The following is a 23,923-nucleotide window of genomic DNA, read 5'->3' as shown; positions in this document are numbered from 1 at the left end:
GTGCCTGTATTTACCAGAACTGTCACCTTCGTAGAAAGCCTAGAATATTCAGTGTAAAAAGTAATAATTAATCACTGCTACCAGAATGGTAAAACCCATGTAAATAATGACCACAATCTCATTGATTATGAAGCACTATTGATTATTAAGAAACACATTCTGATCTAGTGAAGATTCACCAGCGATACACTTACATTTTTACTCGAAATACTAATGGAAGCATAATACTTTCTGGGAAAAGTAGCTATGAATTTGCCAAGATTCCATGAAGAAAAGGATAGGCTTATTGGGCTTAATGGCAATTTCCTGATCATAGAATCATAGAGCACAGAAGGAGCCCATCGTGCCCATGATGGCTTTCTGAAAGAGCTATCCAATTAGTCCCACTCAACTGCTCTTTCCCCACAGCTCTGCAATGTTTTCCTTTTCAAGTATATATCCAATTCCCTTTTGAAAGATACTACTGAACCTGCTTCCACCACCCTTTCAAGCAGTGCATTCCAGATCATACTCGCTGCCTTAAAATAACATTCTCCTCATCTCCACTCTGGTTCTTTTGCCAATTATCTTAAATCTGTGTCCTCTGGTTACTGACCTTTCTGGTAGTGGAAACAGTTTATTCTTATTTACACTATCAAAATCCTTCAGAATTTTGAAAACCTTCATTGAATCTCCACTTAACCATCTCTGCTCATAGGAGAACAATCCCAGCTTCTCTAAACTCTCCACATAACTGAAGTTCCTCATCCCTGGTACCATTCTAGTAAATTTCCTCTGCACCCTGTACAAAAAAATCTGTTCTTATGCACTATAAAGTTGACTCTTGTAGGAAAACCATGTTTCTGCTTGTTTCACTGAAACTTGTCAGAGGAATTCCAAAACCCATGGGGCCTTTTAGATCCAAATTTCCAACTTTTGGAATAAGATGACTTTGACCTAAGCAGTATTTGTACAGTAATAACTGTCCAGATGTTATTCGAGTATAAGCATTGTTTAGTAATCCCAAATAATTGGTAAAGGTTGTGAAATACTGATCAGAATCTTCTTTAGGGAGATTTTGGTGAAGGAAGCTACGGGTGTAGAAGAAAATATGCAAAGAGAAAAGGATCATTCAATTATCTAACTTGTTTCCTCCACAGATAATAATTGTGATTTTAACTATCAGGCAGCTGGCCAGCAGAATGGGCGAGCCGGCCAGCCAATCTCTCCAGTAGGTGGCCCAGTCCATTTTTAGGGCAGGACTTCATTAACATGCCATTGGTGAACTGCACACCCCCAACTGGTATCTCAGGCTCATGGCCACTGAAATAGTAGATGGCCCAGAAGCTGGCAGAAATCTAGGTCTGGGGGGAGGGAACAATTGTAGAGAGGGTGATGCATGGGAAGATGTTTGGAACAGGTAGAAATGGAACTAAGCAAGAGCAGAGTCACACAGTTGGGCCATGGAAAAGAGGCAGCGGAGAACAGTGCCATCAATTATGCCAAATGCCAAGGAGGACCAGATGTGACAACACAGCATGGACACAGTCACAGAGGACATCACTGGTGAGTTTGACCATGGTGGATTGAGTGTTGCATGCAGGTGGAAGGCATTCAAACATGGTGTGTGGTAGTGGTGGGTACAGAGGTGACAACACATTCAAAGAAATTGAGCTTGGAACTAGGATAGTTGGAGAAGTCAAAGGAGTCAAGAGGCTTTTTGAGGAAGTGGCTGACAGTGATGAGTCAGAAAGGGAGACTCGATGTGTTTATACCACGTTAGATTTGAACAATTCAGGTTTCCTTTCTTCCTTTTCTCTCCTCAATCCCCTGTCCCCACCCCTGTCACCCTCAAATCGAAACAAAGTTGCCCTAATGGAAGCCAGGAGAGTTAGAACTCACACTTATAATTAAAACCACATGTGGGTAGGAGTGGTTCCAGTTCACAATTCTGTTAGACATGTCACTGGATCATCGTTTTACAGATTCTAGCTCCAAATCAATCTGACACTCCACCCTGACTACCATTTACTTGAGTTTCTTCACATTAGAATTTAGCAGTTGAAGAAAAAGTCACCAGCCAAGAATAATCTGTCCCAAATCCAACTATATATAAGGATCGAGATCAAGTTGTGGCTGCAGCAAGGTGACAAAGCTCGGTGATAGCCTCCTTTCTGAAGCGAATGGGCCTGAGACAGTGACGATCAGGTAGGATAGCCACTGTGAGCATGGTCTCTTGCGTAGTGCCATCCTCCTCCCTCTTCTCCCAGCTCTTCCTGATCTGTCCTGTCTTCTTAGCTGGTCCCCCTCATCCTCCAGCCCAAAAGCCAGCCCAACCAGACCATCCATGGCTGCAGTGAAACTGTTGTGAAAGCAGCCATAAGCAGCGCAGCACCAGCAAAAGCTCACCAGAAGTTGCAATTAAGTTATAGAATGCAGAAAATAGCCAAAAAACACACCCAGAAGTTAACCAGTAGCCTAAAGGACAAGCCACTAACTAACCTATATGTAGTGGATGAGCCCTTTACATAGCACTGCTGAAGGGTCCTTGACCCCGAAATTCACGGTCCCGGGAAGGACCGTTGCTGCCTGTTTGTGGCGGCTATTTGTCAAAATCGGATGGCCACCACTTTGGGCTCAACTGGTCACCCCAACATAGATTCAGCCTGGGAGGTCTTACAGCAGTGTGGGGCTTGCGGCAGTAGTGACGTACTAAAAGTGCGCACTGCTGCCGCTCCGCCCCCAGACCCATTTTCAGCATGAACAAGCCGGCCCTTTAGTTGATGGGGCCCCCGCCAGTTTTTAGGGCTGGTGCAGAATGGCAGAAATCTTGGAGCCGTGGGAACGGAGAGAGTCAAGAAGGTAAGATCCAAACCTGAGGATGTTCAGCACAGAATCCGCACTCCAGGGGAGAGAGAGAGAGAAAGAGAGAGAGAGAGGGAGAGGGAGAAAGAGGGTGAGAGAGAGAGAGAGAGAGAGAGAGAGAGGGAGAAGGAAAGAGAAAGAGAGAGGGAAAGAGAGAGGGAAGGGAACAAATGAGAAAGGAGAAAGAGATAGAAGTGAGGAAAGGAAATGAAAAACAGAATGAGAAAATTTGATTGTGAGAGAACAAGAGAAACTAGGAATAGAGAAAGAGAAAGGGGAAAAAAACTAGAGAGAGAGAGAGAAATAGAGATCCCGAGATTCAAAGAGAGAAAACTGAAATCTCAATCCAGGGGCTCAGACTGGAAACGTCTCCCCAGCTCAGCATTCCGAGTGGTAACCAATGGGAATTTGTTCCACCTCCGCCGCCTCCAGGCTAGATCCAAGGTCGTCCCATCCTCTGTCATCGAACTACAGTACACAGACGACATTTGCGTCTGCGCACACTCGGAGGCCAAACTCCAAGCCATCGTCAACATCTTCACCGAGGCATATGAAAGCATGGGCCTTACTCTAAACATCTGTAAGACAAAGGTCCTCCACCACCCCACCACACAGCACTGCCCCCGGTTATCAAAATCCACGGAGAGGCCTTGGACAAGTGGATCATTTTCCATACCTCGGGAGCCTACTGTCAGCAAGGGCAGAAATCGATGACGACATCCAACACCGCCTCCAGTGTGCCAGCATAGCCTTCGGTCGCCTGAGGAAGAGAGTTTTTGAAGACCAGGACCTCAAATCTGGCACCAAGCTTATGGTCTACAGGGCAGTAGTGATACCCGACCTCCTATATGGCTCAGAGATGTGGACTATTTCCAACAGACACCTCAAAGCACTGGAGAAGTAGCACCAATGCTGCCTCCGCAAGATCCTGCAAATCCATTGGGAGGACAGACGCACCAACGTTAGTGTTCTCGCTCAGGCTAACATCCCCAGCATTGAAGCATTGACCACGCTTGATCAGCTCCGCTGGGTGAGCCACATCGTCAGCACGCCTGACACGAGACTCCCAAAGCAAGCACTCTTATTGAAGTCTCGACACAGCAAGCAAGCCCCAGGTGGGCAGAGGAAACTTTTCAAGGACACCCTCAAAGTCTCCTTGATAAAGTGCAACATCCCCATTAGCACCTGGGAATTCCTGGCCCAAGACAGCCCAAAGTGGACGAAGAGCATCCAGGAGGGCTCTGAGCATCTCGAGTCTTGTCACCGCGTGCATGCAGAAACCAAGTGCAGACAGCGGAAGGAGCGTGCAGCAACCCAAGCTCCCCACCCATCCTTTCCTTCAACCAATGTGTGCCCCACCTATGACAGAGACTGTAGGTTCCACATTGGACTGTTCAGCCACCTGAGAACTCACTTTTAGAGTGGTAGCAAGTGATCCTCAACTTCGAGGGACTGCCTATGATGATCTTACGTGTGCCTAACCTGCGACTGCACCTGTGTCTCCCCTGTGGCTGCCTCATGGATCTGGGAAGGCTGCTGTGTTCCCTGTGTGGAAGCTACAGATGTCCTTCTATGACGCCCTCGAGCAGCTTTGGGCCTGGAAGGGCCGGCTGGAGACTGGTCACCACCCTCCTGGGAGGGTTCAGTCTGACTTAGCTCGGGCGAGGCCATGCGTGGAGGCACTGGCGGAGTGACAGGTCTGGGGCCAAGAATGCCACAAGTTGGAGGGAGCGCATCATCTATATGCTGGCCCGAGGAGCCTGAATAACTCACCAGGAGTGGCACAATACCATTACCACCAATCTGAGGGAGCTCAGGTCGGTGCTGTGACACCACATCGGAAGGTCTCCCGTGGCCCGTGGTGGACCCAGCCGTGAAAGCAACACTGAGGTCTCGGGGGGCATTCAGATGAGACTGCATGCGAGCAGCCACAGTCTGAAAGCCACCAGATATGATAGCACTTAGACGCTCCGTCGAATCTTGCAGAGCCGCGGCCATCCTCTCCAAAACAGCACTGTTACGCTCGTTCCCTCATGCCTGTGCTGCAATGCAGCTGCCACATCTCCCTAAGGGTGACTTTCCCGTGGGAATAATGACCCAATTAAGATGCAAACTTTCAGGTTTGAAGGGCTAATAGAAACATAAACATAGAAACATAGAATATAGTTGCGGAGTAGGCCATTCGGCCCTTCGAGCCTGCACCACCATTCAATATGATCATGGCTGATCATTCACCTCGGTACCCCTTTCCCGCTTTCTCTCCATACCCCTTGATCCCTTTAGCCGTAAGGGCCATATCTAACTCCCTCTTGAATATATCCAATGAATTAACATCAACGACTCTCTGCGGCAGGGAATTCCACAGGTTAACAACTCTGAGTGAAGAAGTTTCTCCTCATCTCAGTCCTAAATGACCTACCCCTTATCCTAAGACTGTGTCCCCTGGTTCTGGACTTCCCCAACATCGGGAACATTCTTCCCGCATTTAACCTGTCCCGTCCCGTCAGAATCTTATACGTTTCTATGAGATCCCCTCTCATCCTTCTAAACTCCACTGTATAAAGACCCAGTTGATTCAGTCTCTCCTCAAATGTCAGTCCAGCCATCCCTGGGCCTGGAATCAGTCTGGTGAACCTTCGCTGCACTCCCTCAATAATAAGGCTGGAACACTTTTTTGAGGTCAAAAAGCTGAATTTGGATGCAATGGCCACCGCTAACTTTGCGCTGCTAATCAGGGAAAAAAGGCCTTAACACCACCAGCTTTCTGGCTGCACTGAATTTCGGCCCCCTTGTACCATGAGTTGCTGAGTGAGTTTTTCACATGGCGAGTCAATCACTGGGCAGCCCAATTTCTGAAAAAGATCCTACAACAAGCATAAGAACTTTACCATTTTACATACGTCTGGCATGCACCCAAGACGCGCACAGAGGAGCCTGATCCAATATGACGGATGGTGCACTTCCGGAGCCAGACAGGCATGTGTGCACTGCCCACCATGTTTCCTACATTGCAACAGTGACTACATTTCAAAAGTACTTCTTTACTGGCTGTAAAGTGCTTTGGGACGCCCTGAAATTGCAAAAGGTGCTATATAAATGCAAGTCATTCTTTCTTTCTACATTGGACTCTCCAGTGCCAATGATCGTTTAGGCCCTGCTTTACTTATTGGACCCATTACTGACAGCCACCCAGTAATTGTCATGCAATCCAGCGTTGTTTTTAAATCTGGGGTTCTAGGCTCTGAGTAAGACATTTTAAAAAAGAGATACAACTGAGATCTCTTCCTTCTGACAGAGGTTAAGGGTTATAAATGAAACATTTTCTGGCAGACACAATCCAATTCCCAGCAGATGTGAGACTGCATAAGAAAATTGCGAGGTTCTTTTTCACTTTTAAAACTAACTTGCATGAATAAACATGCTGCAAACAAAAATATCACCAGCTCTTCACCAACTGCACATCACATGAGAGATGTGCACAAAAGCAAGTCTGCTAATACTGAAAATTCATGTAGACTAAATAGAACCGGGTAGGTTCATTTGAGAGCATCATATCTTCAGGTGAGTGGTTCATTGAGCCAATGGTACTAATTGTAAAATAATCCAGCTACAATTTATATCACTGATAAACTACAAGCTTTCTTAGTTGCTTGATGGTTTTAAAAAACAGCCAAAGGCCAAACATTATTTTCTTTATAAGGATTTATGACTCATTTGGCCTTGTTCATTCACAGTTTTTGCTCACAGCACAGAATAAAAGTACTCATTTAGTTGTATCCACTCAATTGCCATCAATTATTATTTTGCATGTGCATCAACAGGAGAAATGTATTGTCAGCATAAACTATTCTATATTTTAATTGACAAAAACTATGGCACCCACTGTGACAGAACATAGTTGGTTTTTGCGCTAAACTACACCGATAAAATCTAGATCTGGAAGAGTGCAAAATTGCCTTTTGTTTCTAAGTCAGCTGGTATAGATCATGATGGGTCGACGCAAGATGTTAAATTATTTCACTTTTTGGATAGTAATATTGTACACTACCAATTTTCTGTAATGGAATAAATATCTGTTGCTGAAGTGCAATACTGTGCATAACGATACAAAAGTTAACTGGTTGAAAATCATTTTAAAACTGAGTAGCTGTTACAGGATTTAACCCCTTTTGTTAATCCAACTCTTACCTCCCTATCTCTTTAATCTCCTCCAGCCCTACAACCCTCCGAGATATCTGCGCTCCTCCAATTCTGGCCTCTTGAGCATCCCCAATTTTAATTGCTCCACCGTTAGCAGCTGTTCTTTCAGCTGCTTCGGCCCTAAGCTCTGAAATTCCCTCCCTAAACCTCTCCGCCTCTCTTTTCTCTTTCACGATGCTCCTTAAAACCTACCTCTTTTCTGCCCTAATATCGCCTCAATGTCAAATTTTGTTTAATAACGCTCCTGTGAAGTGCCTTGGGATGTTTTACTACATTAAAGGTGCTGTATAAATGCAAGTTGTTGTTGTTCCCTCATCACGATCGCTAATTTTCATGCACCTCTTCTCCCCTGTAATGTTCTGTGCTCAGGTAAGAAGAAGCATTTTCCTTTGTAAAAGAAGGCTGTGCTTCAATCTACATGAAGTAAGCTACCAACTGCTCTAATTTGGAGCCTGATGAAACTTATACTCTTTCCAGTTGTCAGGTTGAAGTATTTGAACTCATGACTAAAACTGTGTGAAGTAAGCATCTTCACTGCTATATTTTTTTGGTATCTTTCTAAACAGATGTTTAAACCAGTAAGAAATTAGTGCTGGAGATACACAGTAGTAAAGTGACTACTACTTGCATACGTCACTGGAAAAGTGTCAGCTTCACGTTACACATCAAGTACAAGTATCGCTATTAAGTTCAAATTAGTATCACTTTCAGAAGCGGGGCAGAGCTTAGATTGTGGGACCCTAGCGGGGTGGTCAGATTTGTCTGATTTCGCCCCTAGATTTGGCAGTGGGTAGATAGTTGCCGAGTTTATACCATTATTCATTTGTCTACTGTAAAATCGCAGCCAATTTATTTTAGTATGAGGATTAAAGTTAACCTCTCCCATCAGCCCACATTCCTCTTCGGTTCGTGTCAATTCTCCTGTTTGCGTGCCAGGATCCTTCTCTCTGTCGGCTCAAGCCTATGTTGCTCTTGCCAACTCCTGCATTTTTTGCATCAAAATTGCCACCTGGGCACCAATTCCCTTCTGGGCTCCAGCTCCCGCCTCCTCTACTCCCCTCCCCCCTCCCCCCTCCCACCCCAGTATTACTCACCATGTGCTCCTTTCCAAACCTCAGAGTTTCAGCCCAACTCCTTTGGCCTTTTCTTCCCCTTTTAAGCCAACATCACCCTCCCTAGTTGAACTCATCCAGGGACGACCGTATCCTCCAGTGCTACGTAGGCCAACCTCAAATTAATTGGGGGTTCATGACCGCCCCCCCCCAGTGGTTCTGCCACTGTTTAGAGTCCAAGCGGCACATTTACCTCCAACCTACCGCTTACACCCTAAGCCTTCAGTCTTGGCATCTCTATTGTGTTCATAATCCCATACATTAAAGCTGCCTATAACATTTCTAACGCGTTCGTTAATTGTTTATATGAAGTTATATTTATGCAAGGTCATTGTAAATCCCACAATTTTAAGTGAGTCAACAGCCAGCTTCCTACCTGGATGAAGAAATCTCAGCTTTCTGTTTGGCAATAGCCGCAGCCCGCTCAGCTGCTTCCACTGCCCTATCCACTTTGTCTCGAATTTTACTTGTCCGTAGAGGAATCAGGTTCTTCCTCTTCCCACTCACCAACACATTCTGTTTATATTTGCCTTCTTCTTTTGTCCCATCTGGAAATGTTGTACATCCATAACCATGCCTCTTGTTGCTCAGCCACTCTCCTTCGAATTTCAAGCCATCAGATCGGTGGCTTAACCCAAAACCAGAGCGTTTATCATTCTTCCATTCTCCCACATATGTTTCAGTTGTTGTTGCATCTATATCATCTTCAATGACTGACAAATCTGTCTCGCCCTCACCGAAACTAACTGTGGAGTTGATGTCACTGGCCGTAGAGCTGACGGTGCTCATCCCAGCTTCACTTCGAAATGAGCTCTGCTTGCTTCTTTGGCTAGCCAAGGAACTTTTAGACTCAGACTTCCGGAGTTTCAGCCCACTCAAAAGGGACCTGCGAAAAATCCCTTTCTTTTTGCTTTTGGCTGAAAGATCATTGTCGCTATGCATAGTGAGAACAAAGCCCCCTCTTGATTCTGCAGGACTTCCAGCTGGAGTGTCTGGGTGTATGGCAGTACCATTGCTATGTTCACTTCTTAGAGAGTTAATAGAAGTTCTAAGAGGAGATCTGATAACAGCAGCCATCCCATAGGGAACACTCTGACGTACACCATACCCATGGCGCATTCCTCCAACCCACTGTCCCTGGTAGGTACCTGTAACAGAGAACAGTTACTGTTAAATGAAAAACTTTCACTTATCAGACATAATTGAATAAATTCATATGTAGACATGTACATTAATTATTTTAGGCACTGATCCACTGATCAAATATTAGACACTGACGGATTCTTCGAAGGTTTACTGAGCTGCCTCTCCCTTTCACAGAAGTACCATCTGTATAAGAAACTTCCTTATTTAAACAATGTAAACAAGAATACTGGAGACCTGAAACAAACAGAAAAAGCTAAAACATGCAGCAGATCAGTCAGAGAACAGCTAAGTCAACATTTAAGACCGGGTGTTTTTTTTTGATTTCATATCTACACTGGTCTGTTCGCTTGCCAGTAAGATTTGAAGATAGCCAAACTGTACCTAATTTAGGCCCATAATACTTTAACCAAGTTGCCAGTCCACTTTTAATCTATCTAGAAAATACAAAACTATCTTACATACAGTTTGGAATTTTAAGGTTAAAACCATCTTGTGAAGTATCCATGGTGAGAGTTTGCTGCAACAGGATTGTAAATGTGGTAAATGTATACTGTAATAAAAAGGTACAACCTTTAAGAAGTCTAATGGATTCAGTAGATATAAAAGGACTTCCTCCTCTTCTCCATTTTACAGTACTTCAGTGCAGCATAACTTTGTAGGTTGCAGTAGTGCAGGTGTCTTTTTTATATTAAATATCCGTTATCACAAAATATTTCATTACTGACATTAACGGGGGGATTTGATGCAAGATCTTATCATATTGTATTAAGTAACTTCTTGCCTCAGTGACCTGAAATAATTTGAAATCCATCTGCCCCAGGAGAGGCAACAGAACTGCTAGCGAAATTCTGCCTCTTGTATATACTATTTGAATTTTGCTCCTTTAATCAATTAGTGTGACCTCTCAAGATATTCTGATTGAAAATGTTTGGTTGAAATGTTCAGACATGTGTAGGAGGCCTTCTTTGGCGTACTTTCTGAGAATTCCCACTAGTGGAGTTGCTCACCCAATATCTGGCTGAGAATTGGCAAATTTGCACATTTGATTTTGTTGTGAATCTAACAGTGATCTCAGGCCAAAATGCTAAACAGATCACAGATAAAGAGAGAGTGTCCTTTGTTCTGACTTATATCAAGTAGATGTCAAGATTTTCATAAATGTGACATTAGTAATAATAAATGTGATGTTAGTAGTAATAATAATTAGTAATAACCTGAATCCATTAGATTCCTTTTTTCAGCCTTGCACTAAAGTTCAAAACAATTTCTGAAAAACATATTCTTTCTTCTCCATTATATTTTTGATGCAGGAAGCGATCAGCCAATCATAGTTTTCTTAATCAGTTAAAAATACTGATGCATTCTGAATTGTCTATATTTTAGACATTTTCTTTAGAAAGTGTAGTTTTCAACAAAAAAAGCACAACTTAACTTAAATAACATGACCAATTTAGAGGCAATTTAGGTGCAGCCTTTTTTTTAGATGGTTTCACACTACTCAAAGAGGAACAGGAAAAAATAATTCTTTGTTCTTTCTCAGCACCTGTATGCATATTAGTAACACTTAATATAAGAACATAAGAATTAGGAACAGGAGTAGGCCATCTAGCCCCTCGAGCCTGCTCTGCCATTCAACAAGATCATGGCTGATCTGGCCATGGACTCAGCTCCACTTACCCGCCCGCTCCCCATAACCCTTAATTCCCTTATTGGTTAAAAATCTATCTATCTGTAACTTGAATACATTCAATGAGCTAGCCTCAACTGCTTCCTTGGGCAGAGAATTCCACAGATTCACAACCCTCTGGGAGAAGAAATTCCTTCTCAACTTGGTTTTAAATTGGCTGCCCCGTATTTTGAGGCTGTGCCCCCTAGTTCTAGTCTCCCCGACCAGTGGAAACAACCTCTCTGCCTCTATCTTGTCTATCCCTTTCATTATTTTAAATGTTTCTATAAGATCACCCCTCATCCTTCTGAACTCCAACGAGTAAAGACCCAGTCTACTCAATCTATCATCATAAGGTAACCCCCTCATCTCCGGAATCAACCTAGTGAATCATCTCTGCACCCCCTCCAAGCCAGTATGTCCTTCCTTAAGTAAGGCGACCAAAACTGCATGCAGTACTCCAGGTGCGGCCTCACCAATACCTTGTACAGTTGCAGAAGGACCTCCCTGCTTTTGTACTCCATCCCTCTTGCAATAATATTACAGTGCAGTAAAAGAAATGAGTATACTTGAAACAATTTGGTTTGATTGGAGATTTAAAGGACTCCACAATGGATAGAGAAGCCATTTTGAATGGGAAGTCCCAAAGCAGATAATTTTGTGATTTGTTGCTTAAATATTGATGGAAGCAGGCTGTTTCCAGTGGATGAGGGGTCAAGTCATGGAGCCATAGATAAAAGATTAAATGTAAAGGATTTAGAACAGTGTTCAAGAGAAACTTCTTCACACAGAGAATTGCGAGGCAGTGGAATTCATTTCCAGGATTGGTGGTTGGAGTACAAAGTTCTGTAGTGACAAGTGGTCCTCGTGTTTTTATGTAAGACAGGCCTCAGCCCAGTCATCTGCTCCACATGTTGAGGCAATGGTTCAAACCAAGAGGTGCGAGGTATTGAGGAGCAACAGTAACAGTAAATAAAACCTAAATGTAAGCAAGTACCAGTACAGCTTATTTTAATCTATTTCTATTTTAATAACTTTTGCTGAATGTGGCCCACACCAAGTGCCAGAATATCGGATCAGGCCCATGATAGAAAATGAGTTTGACACCCCTGGTATAGAGGAATCTAAAATACCATACAAAATGTTCACAGTATAACCTACTAAATGGATCATGGCAGAGACACAGAGTAAAATGCACCCATTGCAATAGTACTGACCCATTTCCGACACACAATGAAATCCCACAGACATATCCCAAATCAATTACTTCTTGGAAAACCTTAATACATTCTTGGTAAATCAATGGGTTCTGGTCACTGAGCAGTTGAAGGCACAACTTATTCAAAATCTGCCTTAAAGTCAGATTGCTTGAAGGATGTCAGGATGATTTTCACGATCCCTTTTCCTGGCATGCTTTCTGTATGCTAGTTAAATGTACGAGGGTCATTTTAAACTGAAATTACAAATGAAGCATCACAATTTTGTAAACAAATGTTGTACTTTTCTGCTGCTAATTCTTTTCATTTTGCATCAACAGTTATTTCTGTGTCCATATCACTATTATTTCACATCTCTACAACAATCCTCAAATTGTTGGGTACGGTAGCAGAGTGGTTATGATGCTGGAGTAATAATCCAGAGGACAGGACTAACAATCTGGAGTCGTTAGTTCAAATTCCACCACGGCAGTTGGGGAATTTAAATTCAATTAATCTGGAATTTAAATTTAAATTTAATTTAAATTCAGCTAGTATCAGTAATTGGTGACCACAAAACTACCAGATTGTTGTAAAAACCCAACTGGTTCACTAATGCCCTTTCACGAAGGAAACCTGCTACCCTTACCCGGTCCGGCCTATATGTGACCCCAGACCCACAGCAATGTGGTTGACTCTTAACTGCCCTCTGCAAGCAATTCTGCTGCATCAAAACAAACCCTGCTACAATGGACTGCAGCAGTTCAAGAAGGTGGCTCACCACCACCACTTTCTCAAGGGCAAACATGGATGGGCAATAAATGCTGTCTTGCCAGTGACGTCCACATCCCATGTGAATAAATTTAAAAATTGGTGTGCTTACAATATTGACAAGCTTTTGGACAGGCTCAATTCCTGAAAAAGCTGGAACAGTCTATTTCAAAACCTACTCAAGTGTTGCCATGTTGATTAGTTGGGAAAGTTTGAAATGCCACTGAAGCTGTATTTTATCCTCCTTTAAGACATCCATTAAAGTCGACCTCTTTCACCAAGCTATTGGTCATCTGTCCTAATATCTCATTCTGAGGCTCAGGGTCCAATTTTGATTGAAAATGCTCCAATGAAGTGCATTGGGACATTTTTCTAAGTTAAAGGTGCAAAATAAATGTAAGTTGTTCTTGTAGTTACATTTAAAATAATATTTTTCTCTTGTGTAGAGGAAGCTTTCAAAGCCAAGGCATCAGTTATTGTGTTCCTAACACAGATGAGACTGCACACAGGGAGGTTAAAGTAATAATGACTTCAGTCTTTATTAAGACACTCCAGAGTGAGGAACAGGCCTTAGGGGCCGGCTTATGTACAGTGCTCCCAAGGGATGTTGGGATCCCTTGGGACTTCAGGGGATGTGCTCCCTGGTGGCGGAACATGGGAGTGCCTGCTTTACAGATACACAACATCACTCCTCCCCAAAGTCAAAGTGAAAACTATTTACAAGGTGAGGCGGTCGGGAGCCTTTCTTTCCCTGGTGGACCGCCTCGGTACAAATGTCTGTTCTGGTGTGTTGGCTGTGCCCTCGCAGAGCTGGCGTGTTTTTGGCCCTGCAGGGCTGCTGGGTGAGCCTGGCCTTGCTGGGCTGTTGGGCGTGATGGGTTCAATTTCCTGGTCCGGGGTGGTGTCATTGATCCTTTGGGTGTGTGTTGTGGGCTCGAAAAAGGTGGTGTCTGCTGTGGGTTGTTCAGGGCAGTCAGGGAACCGCAGCCTCGTTTGGTCCAGGTGCTTTCTGCAAATTTGTCCATTGTCTAGTTTGACTACAAACAACCTACTCCCTTCTTTAGCTATCGCCGTGCCCGCGATCCACTTGGAACCATGTCCATAGTTTGGCACATACACAGGGTCATTCAGATCAACTTCCCGTGACACAGTGGCGCGACCATCGTTTACATTTTGTTGCTGCCGTCTGCTCTCTACCTGATCATGCAGGTTGGGGTGAACCAGCGAGAGTCTGGTTTTAAGTGGCCTTTTCATGAGCAGCTCAGTCGAGGGCACCCCTGTGAGCAAGTGGGGTCTCATGCGATAGCTGAGCAGTACTCGGGACAGGCAGGTTTGGAGTCAGCCTTCTGTGACTCGTTTAAGGCTCTGTTTGATTGTTTGTACTGCCCGCTCTGCCTGCTCATTGGAGGTTGGTTTAAACGGGGCTGAGGTGACATGTTTGATCCATTGCGGGTCATGAATTCTTTAAATTCGGCACTGGTGAAACATGGCCCATTGTCACCGACCAGTATGTCAGGCAGGCCGTGGGTGGCAAACATGGCCCTCAGACTTTCAATGGTGCCGGTGGCGGTGCTTCCCGACATTATTTCACATTCAATCCATTTTGAAAAAGCATCCACCACCACCAGGAACATTTTACCGAGAAACGGGCCCGCAGAGTCGACATGGATCCTCGACCATGGTCTGGAGGGCCAGGACCACAAACTTAGTGGTGCCTCTCTGGGCGCCTTGCTCAACTGGGCACACACGCTGCATTGCTGTACAGAGGATTCTAAGTCAGAGTCAATACTGGGCCACCACACATGGGATCTGGCTATCGCTTCCATCATTACAATACCTGGTTGTGTGCTGTGGAGATCTGAGATGAATGTCTCCCTGCCCTTTTTGATAGCTACCACAACAGGCAGTCTGCCGGAATGGACAGCTCGTCCTTTCGCCACTGGAACGGCTTAATTAGCTCTTGCATTTCAACGGGGATGCTGGCCAAGGTCCCATGCAGTACACAGTTTTTTACTAGGGACAGAAGAGGATCTTGTCTGGTCCAAGTCCTAATCTGGTGGGACGTGACAGGTGATTTATCATTTTCAAACGCTTCCATGACCATCAACAAGTCTGCGGGCTGCGTGGTGGGCAATGGTAGCCGACTGAGAGCATCCGCACAGTTCTCGGTGCCTGGCCTGTGGCGGATGGTATACTTATACGCTGATAGCGCGAGTGCCCACCTTTGTATGCGGGCTGAGGCATTAGTATTTATCCCCTTGTTTTCAGCGAACAGGGATATGAGGGGCTTGTGACCGGTTTCCAGCTCAAATTTGAGGCTAAACAGGTACTGATGCATTTTTTTTTACCCCGAATACACACGCTAATGCCTCTTTTTCAATCATGCTGTAGGCCCTCTCGGCTTTAGACAAGCTGCTGGAGGCATAGGAGACAGGTTGCAACTTTCCCGCAACATTAGCTTCTTGTAATACACACCTGACTCCGTACGACGACGCATCACATGCTAGCATAATTCTTTTACACGGGTTATACAATACAAGCAGCTGCTTGGAGCATAAAATGTTTCTGGCTTTCTCAAAAGCAATTATTTGTTTTTTTTTCCCCATACCTAGTTCTCACCTTTACGCAATAACACATGTAGGGGCTCTAAGAGGGTGCTTAACCCCTGTAGGAAGTTACCAAAATAGTTGAGGAGTCCCAGGAACGACTGCAACTCCATGACGTTCTGTGGCCTGGGCGCATTCCTGATAGCCTCTGTCTTGGCGTCTGTGGGCCAAATGCCGTCTGTCGCGATCTTTCTCCCCAAAAACTCCACTTCTGTTGCCATGAAGACGCATTTTGACCTCTTCAGCCATAGCCCTACGCGATCCAGTCGCTGGAGGACCTTCTCCAGGTTTTGTAGGTGCTCGACAGTGTCCCGACCGTGACCAATATGTCGCCCTGAAAAACCATCGTGCGTGGTACCGACTTGAGTAGGCTCTCCATGTTTCTCTGGAAGGTCACTGCAGCCGACCGAATTCCAAACAGGCATCTGTTGTAGATGAACAGTCCCTTGTGCGTGTTGATGCAGGTGAGGCCCTTCGAAGACTCTTCCAGCTCCTGCGTCATGTAGGCCGAAGTCAGGTCGAGCTTGGTGAACGTCTTGCCTCCTGCCAGCATCGCAAATAGGTCGTCTGCCTTAGGTAGTGGGTATTGGTCCTGTAGCGAGAAACGATTAATAGTTACTTTATAATCGCCGCAAATCCTGACCATGCCATCACCTTTGAGTACTGGAACAATCGGGCTGGGCCACTCACTGAATTCCACTGGGGAGATGATGCCCTCACGTTGCAGCCTGTCCAGCTCGATTTCCACTCTCTCCCTCATCATGTGAGGTACCGCTCGCGCCTTGTGGTAAATGGGTCGTGCCTCTGGGACCAAGTGGATCCGCACCTTCATCCCGGAAAAGTTTCCAATGCCTGGCTCTAAAAGGGAATGAAATCTGTTAAGAACCTGGGTACATGAGGCCTCATCGACATGTGATAGCGCTCGGATGTCATCCCAGTTCCAGCGGATTTTGCCCAGCCAGCTCTTCCAAGCAGTGTGGGGCCATCGCCCGGGACAATCCAGAGTGGCAATTCATGCACAGTGTCCTCGTAGGTGACCTTGACCATGGCGCTGCCCAGGACAGTGATGAGCTCTTTGGTGTATGTTCTCAGTTTTGTGTGGATGGGGCTCAGGGCTGGTCTGAGTGCCTTGTTGCACCACAGTCTCTCAAACATCTTTTTACTCATGATGGATTGGCTAGCGCCAGTGTCCAGTTCCATGGCTACGGGTAAGTCATTCAGTTTTACATTTAGAATTATAGGTGGACATTTCGTCGAAAATGTGTGCACCCCGTGTACTTCAGCATCTGCCTCCCCTCTCTGAGGCTCAAAATTGCTTTGATCCACCAGGGACCGATCTTCCTCTGCCACATGGTGGTTAGCAGGTTTGGCAGAGCTTGCAGCTCGTCTGCAAGCTTATTGGAGGTGCCCCATTGTTCCACAGCTCTTGCAAACATACCCTTTGAAGCGGCATGAATAGGCTGAATGGAAGCCTCCACAACGCCAACAAGGTGTCAATCGCCTTGCATTCATCCTTTGTTGCGGACTCTGAGTTGTCGGGTCATCTGAGGCCTGCTGGCAGTTGCAGACTCGTGGTTTCTGCCCTGTACATTTCTGCTCGCAAACACAGTTCCAGTTAACTTATGAACATTGCTAGCACTTGTGTGCTGAGAGATTTGTTTGTTGTTATCACTGGTGGACATAAACGCCTGTGCTATCGCAATGGCCTTACTGAGGGTCGGTGTCTCTACAGTCAAAAGTTTTCGTAGGATGGTCTCGTGGCCAATGCCCAGTACAAAAAAGTCTCTGAGCATCTGCTCCAGGTAGCCATCAAACTCACATTGTCCTGCAAGTCACCTTAGCTCGGCGACGTAGCTCACCACTTCCTGATCTTCAGATCGCTGGCACATGTAGAACCGATACCTCGACATCAGCACGCTCTCCCTCGGGTTAAGATGCTCCCGAACCAATGTACACAGCTCCTCATATGACTTATCTGTGGGTTTCACCGGAGCCAGAAGGTTCTTCATGAGGCTGTAGGTTGGTGCCCCGCAGACCGTGAGGAGGACCGCTCTCCTTTTTGCAGCGCTTCCTTCACCATCCAGCTCATTGGCTACAAAGTACTGGTCTAGCCGTTCGACATAGGCTTCCCAGTCCTCACCCTCCAAGAACTTCTTCAGGATGCCCACAGTTTGCTGCATCTTTGCATTGGATTTGTATTCTCGTCGCCAGTTATTGTGTTCCTAACACAGATGAGCCTACTCACAGGGAGGTTAAAGTAACAGTGACCTCAGTCTTTATTAAGACACTCCAGAGTGAGGAACAGGCCTGAAGGGCCGGCTCATATACAGTGCTCCCAAGGGATGCTGGGATCCGTTGGGACTTCAGGGGCTGCGCTCCCTGGTGGCGGAACATGGGAACACATGCTTTACAGATACACAACATCAGGGATCCAATAATATGCTGGCAACCTCTTAAACATAAGATGAACTTGCTGCTCATTAAGCTCTGACCCTCAGTTAAGTTAGGTTCTCACCCTATAATGCAGATAGAGAGCCTAGTAAATGAAACTGAGACTGCCATAAAATTGAGAACAAAAAATGTGCATCTCCATCTTTTGGCCCCTGTTTCACCCCAGCCTCTGGCACCATTGCCCTCCTGTGTCCCTGCCTCTGCTTTCCCTGGCCTGTGCCTGATATCACTGCCCCACATCCTGGAAAAAAGCCCTGGCATGCCGTGGACAGCTAAAAGCCCTTCACTGGCGGCTGCTGCTGCCCAATAATGCAGCCCCGGTACATCATGAGAGATCCTCCCAATGCAGCAATAAATTTTGTAATGAGCTGACCTCACATTTACACTACAGGGCCAGCTTTGTTTGCTCCAAATAACACTATGGATTTATAGTATTTGCTATGCCAGCTTGTGTAATGAGTGCAAATCCACTGCTGGCATTCAAAAGGGTGCTGGATGAGTTTCTGGCAGTGACATACAACAGGGAGGTCGGGTACAGGGTGATGTGTTTCAAGGTCAATGTAGTGTCCTGGAACTTTGGAGGTCGGGGAGGAATATCCCAGCTTGTTTTTTGACCTGAATTGGCCTAGGGGGTTGTTTTTTTTTCTTTTTTTACCTCTCCCAGGAAATTATGTGGCTACTGTTGGGTGGGGAAAATGGGGGTCATGATGTTGAGTTGCACCATGATGGTATGGGATAGGCTTGATGGACCAGCTTATCTTTGCCTCGCTGACATTTTCATATGTTGGTTTATTTTTCCCTCCTCTCTCCCAACACCCTTCATCTTTTCTCAGTTTTTTTATATTACTATAAAATATATTTTCTCCCCCTTACGTCTCATGTACTTTTACAGATCCTGCAGAGGCTGTTGTGGTGTAGCATTGCACCAGGGAAGTTTTTCTCACTATCGGAGTTCCAATGAATAGGTTGTGACACTTCAGGCTTGACTGATTGATTAACTTAGGTCACAGTGCCCAATATCCTCAAAAATTCACCTTCCAACCCTGATGCAAACATCCAAAAAATTCCCAGCCCCTCTCCACCAGCATAAATGTGGCAGACTGGGTGATGGAGACCTCTACTCTGACCCCACTGGAGTATCTAGGGTTATGGCAGGGTTCAGTTCTTAGGATATCATCAGGAGGCACCTGCGCCAATGTGGGCATGTCTTGGGTACCTGTTACAGGTAGGTAGATGGCAGTGAGAAATGTGCACAGGCAAGCTGCCCCCTGGTCCACCAACATCAGCAGCTCAGATTTTTTTTTACATTATATCCAATCAACCTCCCTTTACAAGGTAGCCAAATGGACTTTGTGCCTGACAAAATTTCAGGTGTTGAAAATCCTTGCCCTTCAGCACCACTCCTTTAACATCCGGCACCATGTTTGTGGATGATGGAAATTCCTCCCACCCCAGACCCCTGCACAAATTGGAAGACAACAATGTGGCGGAGACCGCATGTTTCAGGACACTGCTGAGATTTATGACTTTTCTGGGTCTCAAACACCCAAATTCCATTGGGTAAATGGAATAAAGTAACATTTCCAACACTGTGACGGACCGATAACTCAAGTGTTATGCCCCAGAAGGTGAGGCAGACCTGTGAAAATGGAACTTCTTCCAGGCATTCTTAACATTAAGTGACTAATTTTATAGATTTGGGGTAGAGTTTCTGCTAGTTTGCGCTAGTTTTATCAGCGCAATCCTGTTGAAATCGGCCAAACCATTGCAAAAGATTGTGGAGTTTTAAATGTAAATTATGTCAAGCGTAATTGAGTTTCTGTGATTTTGAACCTTGGTTTATAAATCATTCTGCCTGAAGCCAGCCCCGCCCACAAAACTGGCCACACCCCCTGGTCGGAAAAATGGGATGGTGAGTTTATGTCGGTTGCACCTGTTTGCGGCCATTTGAGGGGGGCCTTCAAATTGAATTGGTTTTCTTAGAGGTACAGGCACTGGCAGGCACATTTTAAAAGTTTTTACGTATTAAAAATATTTAACTTACTAAGAAACTGACTGGTGTACACCAGTGAAACTAGTAAATGGTTCAGTATAGTTTTCTTCAGTTATTTTCAGTCATTTTAAATCTGGTTACTCACAGGTGGAGTACTGGGGACTCTTATTAAAAATGCTTAGTTTTTGTGATAAACCCATTTTCAAGTGTATTAATAAAACTGCACGAGGTTATCACTCTTAAATACATCAAGGAATATTTTTTAAGGAAAAAAAATTGCGTTCTATTACGCTGACCAATTGCGCTGCTTAATGGAAGATTTTACGTTTGTGATTATGCAGATGAATTATCGGAAACTAATTAAGCGTAAACTTGAACTGTAACCTAACTGATGCAATTTGCACCCAATTTCCCGACTGCGCCCAAAGCAAACACTTAATTCCAAACTAATTTTTCTCAGAATTGTTTACTTTCTGTGTAGAAAGAAAAAAATGTAACTGCAAGAAATATTAAATAAAAACAGAATGATAGACTTATATTAATAGTATTGTTTTTAGCTGCATTGGTTGACCTGAGTGAAAAGGGGAAATGGCAGGCAAAAGAATTAATTACTTGAGTGATTTGATTTGCTCATTTTGTGGTGGTTCCTGGTTCCCAATTGCTGGTTTTGACAAAAAGTTGTTTCATCAATGAGCAAGTACCACAGAATCATTCAGTGATAGCATTCCTACCCCGGCCCAATGAATAGAAATTATTATTGATTGCTTTGCATTTAGTTGGGTGGCTATTTGAGCTAAAGTGCTGGTTCACTACTTTTTTTTGCTTTACATTCACTTCTGTGTAATTGCCTACAGGTGCATATGCCATCTATAGGCAAGATGCTTCCAATACTATACTGAGTTCAAAGATAGGCTTGGAAAATTTACATTTGCAAAATACTATGGAGATTATTTATTCTGTCAGGATAGCAGCACGTCTCACTCCTCACTATCCGGCATGGTGCCAGGAAGTCAGCTGGGCCAGACTGCCCCAACAGCAGCTAAGGTGCAACAGTTTGCAGGCGGGCCTCAAAGGCTGGAGTATCCAGAAATCACCGGCCACAAACATCTCAAGAGTTCCAACATGACCAACAATAGCTTTTCATCAGCTTTTCTGAGGCCACTAGGAGAGCATCTTGCAGGAGTGGTAGAGTTAGTAAACTTTATTAAATGGTGGTGCAGGCTCGAAGGGCCAAATGGCCTACTCCTACACCTATTTTCTATGTTTCTATGTTTCTATGTTTCTAAGAACGGCACCATTGGTTTACACTTGGGTGACAAATGAATTCATGGCAATTATTGTGTTTGCCATTAAATTAATCACTTTTATCATATTTGGCACTTTGGTCTGCAGTGTGGTTTTAAAGCAGCTTCTAAATGTGCATTGCCAGTGTGTCATTGATGGTTTCAATGTTCTTTAATGCAGGATTAAGGGAGCAATTGGGATGTAACAAGGACTGTTAATCCAGACGGTCTTTGTGTGAATTTTCAGGGCAGGGTTATGAGCAGGTCATCGGAAATGCTATGCACCTCTGGTCACAAGGCATTGAGGTGACCCTCCTTCTACTCCTTCCCTGCCTTCACCCTGGTCTTCCTCCATTGAGGCCTGCTGCTGTGGTTCTGCCTCCTCCAAATACAGCCCTTTCTAGATGGCTAGGTTATGCAGGATGCAGCACACCACTATGATGCAAGAGACTCTTTGTGGAGCATATTATAGGAGGTCCCTAGATATGTCCAGACACCTAAATCTCTTTGAGGGACCCTATACTATACTCAATCATGATCTTGGTGGTCCCATAGCTTTGATTAAACTTGTGCTGTTCAGGCATGATGTGGTTGCTGAGGGGTGCCATGAGCCATTATGCAGATAGGTACTGGACTATGGCAGCTGTACTTTCATATTCCTCGCAGGGTCAAATATTGGGGGAATAGTTGAGTTTGCATGATAAAAGCATCATGACAGCAGCCTGGGAACCTTACACAAACTTGCAATATCCTATTTCTGTGACTGGAGATGAGGTGCATATTAATTGAGTGGCAGGCCTTCCTATTTACAAAGGCTACTGGTTGGTCCTTTTAGTGCCCTAATGGCAACATGTGTGCAGTCTATCGTGGCTTGGATGAGAGGGAAGCCAGCCACAGCTGCAAATCCCTGAGCTCTCTCTCCTATTGACTGTTGACATCAGTGGGGAAAGTGATGTACTAGTTAGCCCTGGCAAACGGCACTGGTGACCTGCTTGAAGCAGCTGTGTACTACGGACTGGGATATGTGGGAGATGTACCCTGTAGCAGCCTGGAATGAGCAAAGATATTAAGATCTATGGTGACTTTTACAGCCACTGGCAAAGCAAGGCCTTCTATTCCAACAGACAGCAGGTCCTGTTGCAGCAGGCTGTAGAGTTCTGCAACCGCCTCCTCATGCCCTGTTCTTCAGACAGATCCAGAAAAGTGATTCTTGGCTTTAGACTTTGTGGGGTGGGTATGGCCTCCTACGAGCAGCCACCCTCACCTGCTATCTTCTAATATGCTCACCTGCTGATTGCTGAGGCTGCTGCTCTTCCTCCTCTTTCTCCGCCTCTTCCTCCATCCAAATCAAAATGGCTACAATGTCACCCATGATAAGCTATGAGAGCTGTATCAGGATAAGTAAGGTTTAAAAAAAAATCTCAAAGAAGCAACTGGAAAGCTGTAAACGCTCTTGGCAATTTAAACAGCACAATGACAGACCGATCCCTCTGATCCAGTTACCTGCAATTGAGTGCCCCTTTAAATACTGCTTCTAGCTAGGTTTTACTGTTGCGTATCTGTAAAGTATGCAATCCCATGTTCCGCCACCAGGGAGCGCATCCCCTGAAGTCCCAAGGGATGCTGGGATCCTTTGGGAGCACTGTACATAAGCCAGCCCCTAAGGCCTGTTACTCACTCTGGAGTGTCTTGATAAAGACTGAGGTCACTGTTACTTTAACCTCCCTGTGTGCAGGCTCATCTGTGTTAGGAACACAATAACTGGCGACAAGTACACGAATCCAACGCAAAGATGCAGCAAACTGTGGGCATCCTGGAGAAGTTCTCGGAGGGTGAGTACTGGGAAGCCTACGTCGAATGGTTAGACTAGTACTTTGTAGCCAACGAGCTGGACGGAGAAGGAAGTGCTGCAAAAAGGAGAGCGGTCCTCCTCACAGTCTGTGGGGCACCGACCTACAGCCTCAATAAGAATCTTCTGGCTCCGGTGAAACCCACAGATAAGTCATATGAGGAGCTGTATTATACACTGGTTCGGGAGCATCTTAACCCGAGGGAGAGCATGCTGATGGCGAGGTATCGGTTCTATACATACCAGCGATGTGAAGGTCAGGAAGTGGTGAGTTACATCGCCGAGCTAAGGCGACTTGCAGGACAATGTGAGTTTGATGGCTACCTGGAGCAGATGCTCAGAGACTTTTTTGTACTGGGCATTGGCCACGAGACCATCCTACGAAAACTTTTGACTATAGAGACACCGACCCTCAGTAAGGCCATTGCGATAGCACAGGCGTTTATGTTCACCAGTGATAACACCAAACAAATCTCTCAGCACACAAGTGCTAGCAATGTTCATAAGTTAACTGGAACTGTGTTTTCGAGCAGAAATGTACAGGGCAGAAACCATGAGCCTGCAACTGCCAGCAAGCCTCAGATGACCCAGACGACTCAGAGTCCGCAACAAAGGATGAAGGCAAGGCAATTCAAACCTTGTTAGTGTTGTGGAGGCTTCCATTCAACCCATTCATGCCGCTTCAAAGGGTATGTTTGCAAGAGCTTTGAAACAATGGGGCACCTCCGACGAGATTGCAGACGAGCTGCAAGCTCTGCCAAACCTGCTAACCACCACGTGGCAGAGGAAGATCGGTACATGGTGAA

General features: G+C 45.2%; 1 protein-coding gene across 1 annotated transcript in view; it reads right to left on the bottom strand.

Annotated features, from left to right (window-relative positions):
* jph3b (junctophilin 3b) overlaps positions 1-23,923 on the bottom strand; it is a 190,022-nt gene that overhangs the window by 151,601 nt on the left and 14,498 nt on the right. The window contains exon 2 of the mRNA XM_070896973.1: positions 8,533-9,304. Coding sequence (XP_070753074.1) covers positions 8,533-9,304 — 772 coding nt within the window. The remainder of the gene's footprint in view (positions 1-8,532; positions 9,305-23,923) is intronic.

Source organism: Pristiophorus japonicus, chromosome 13 (genome assembly GCF_044704955.1).
Source record: "Pristiophorus japonicus isolate sPriJap1 chromosome 13, sPriJap1.hap1, whole genome shotgun sequence".
Taxonomy (NCBI): domain Eukaryota; kingdom Metazoa; phylum Chordata; class Chondrichthyes; family Pristiophoridae; genus Pristiophorus; species Pristiophorus japonicus.
The sequence above is the reverse complement of the archived record's forward strand: the minus strand, read 5'-3'. Positions and strand labels throughout refer to the sequence as shown.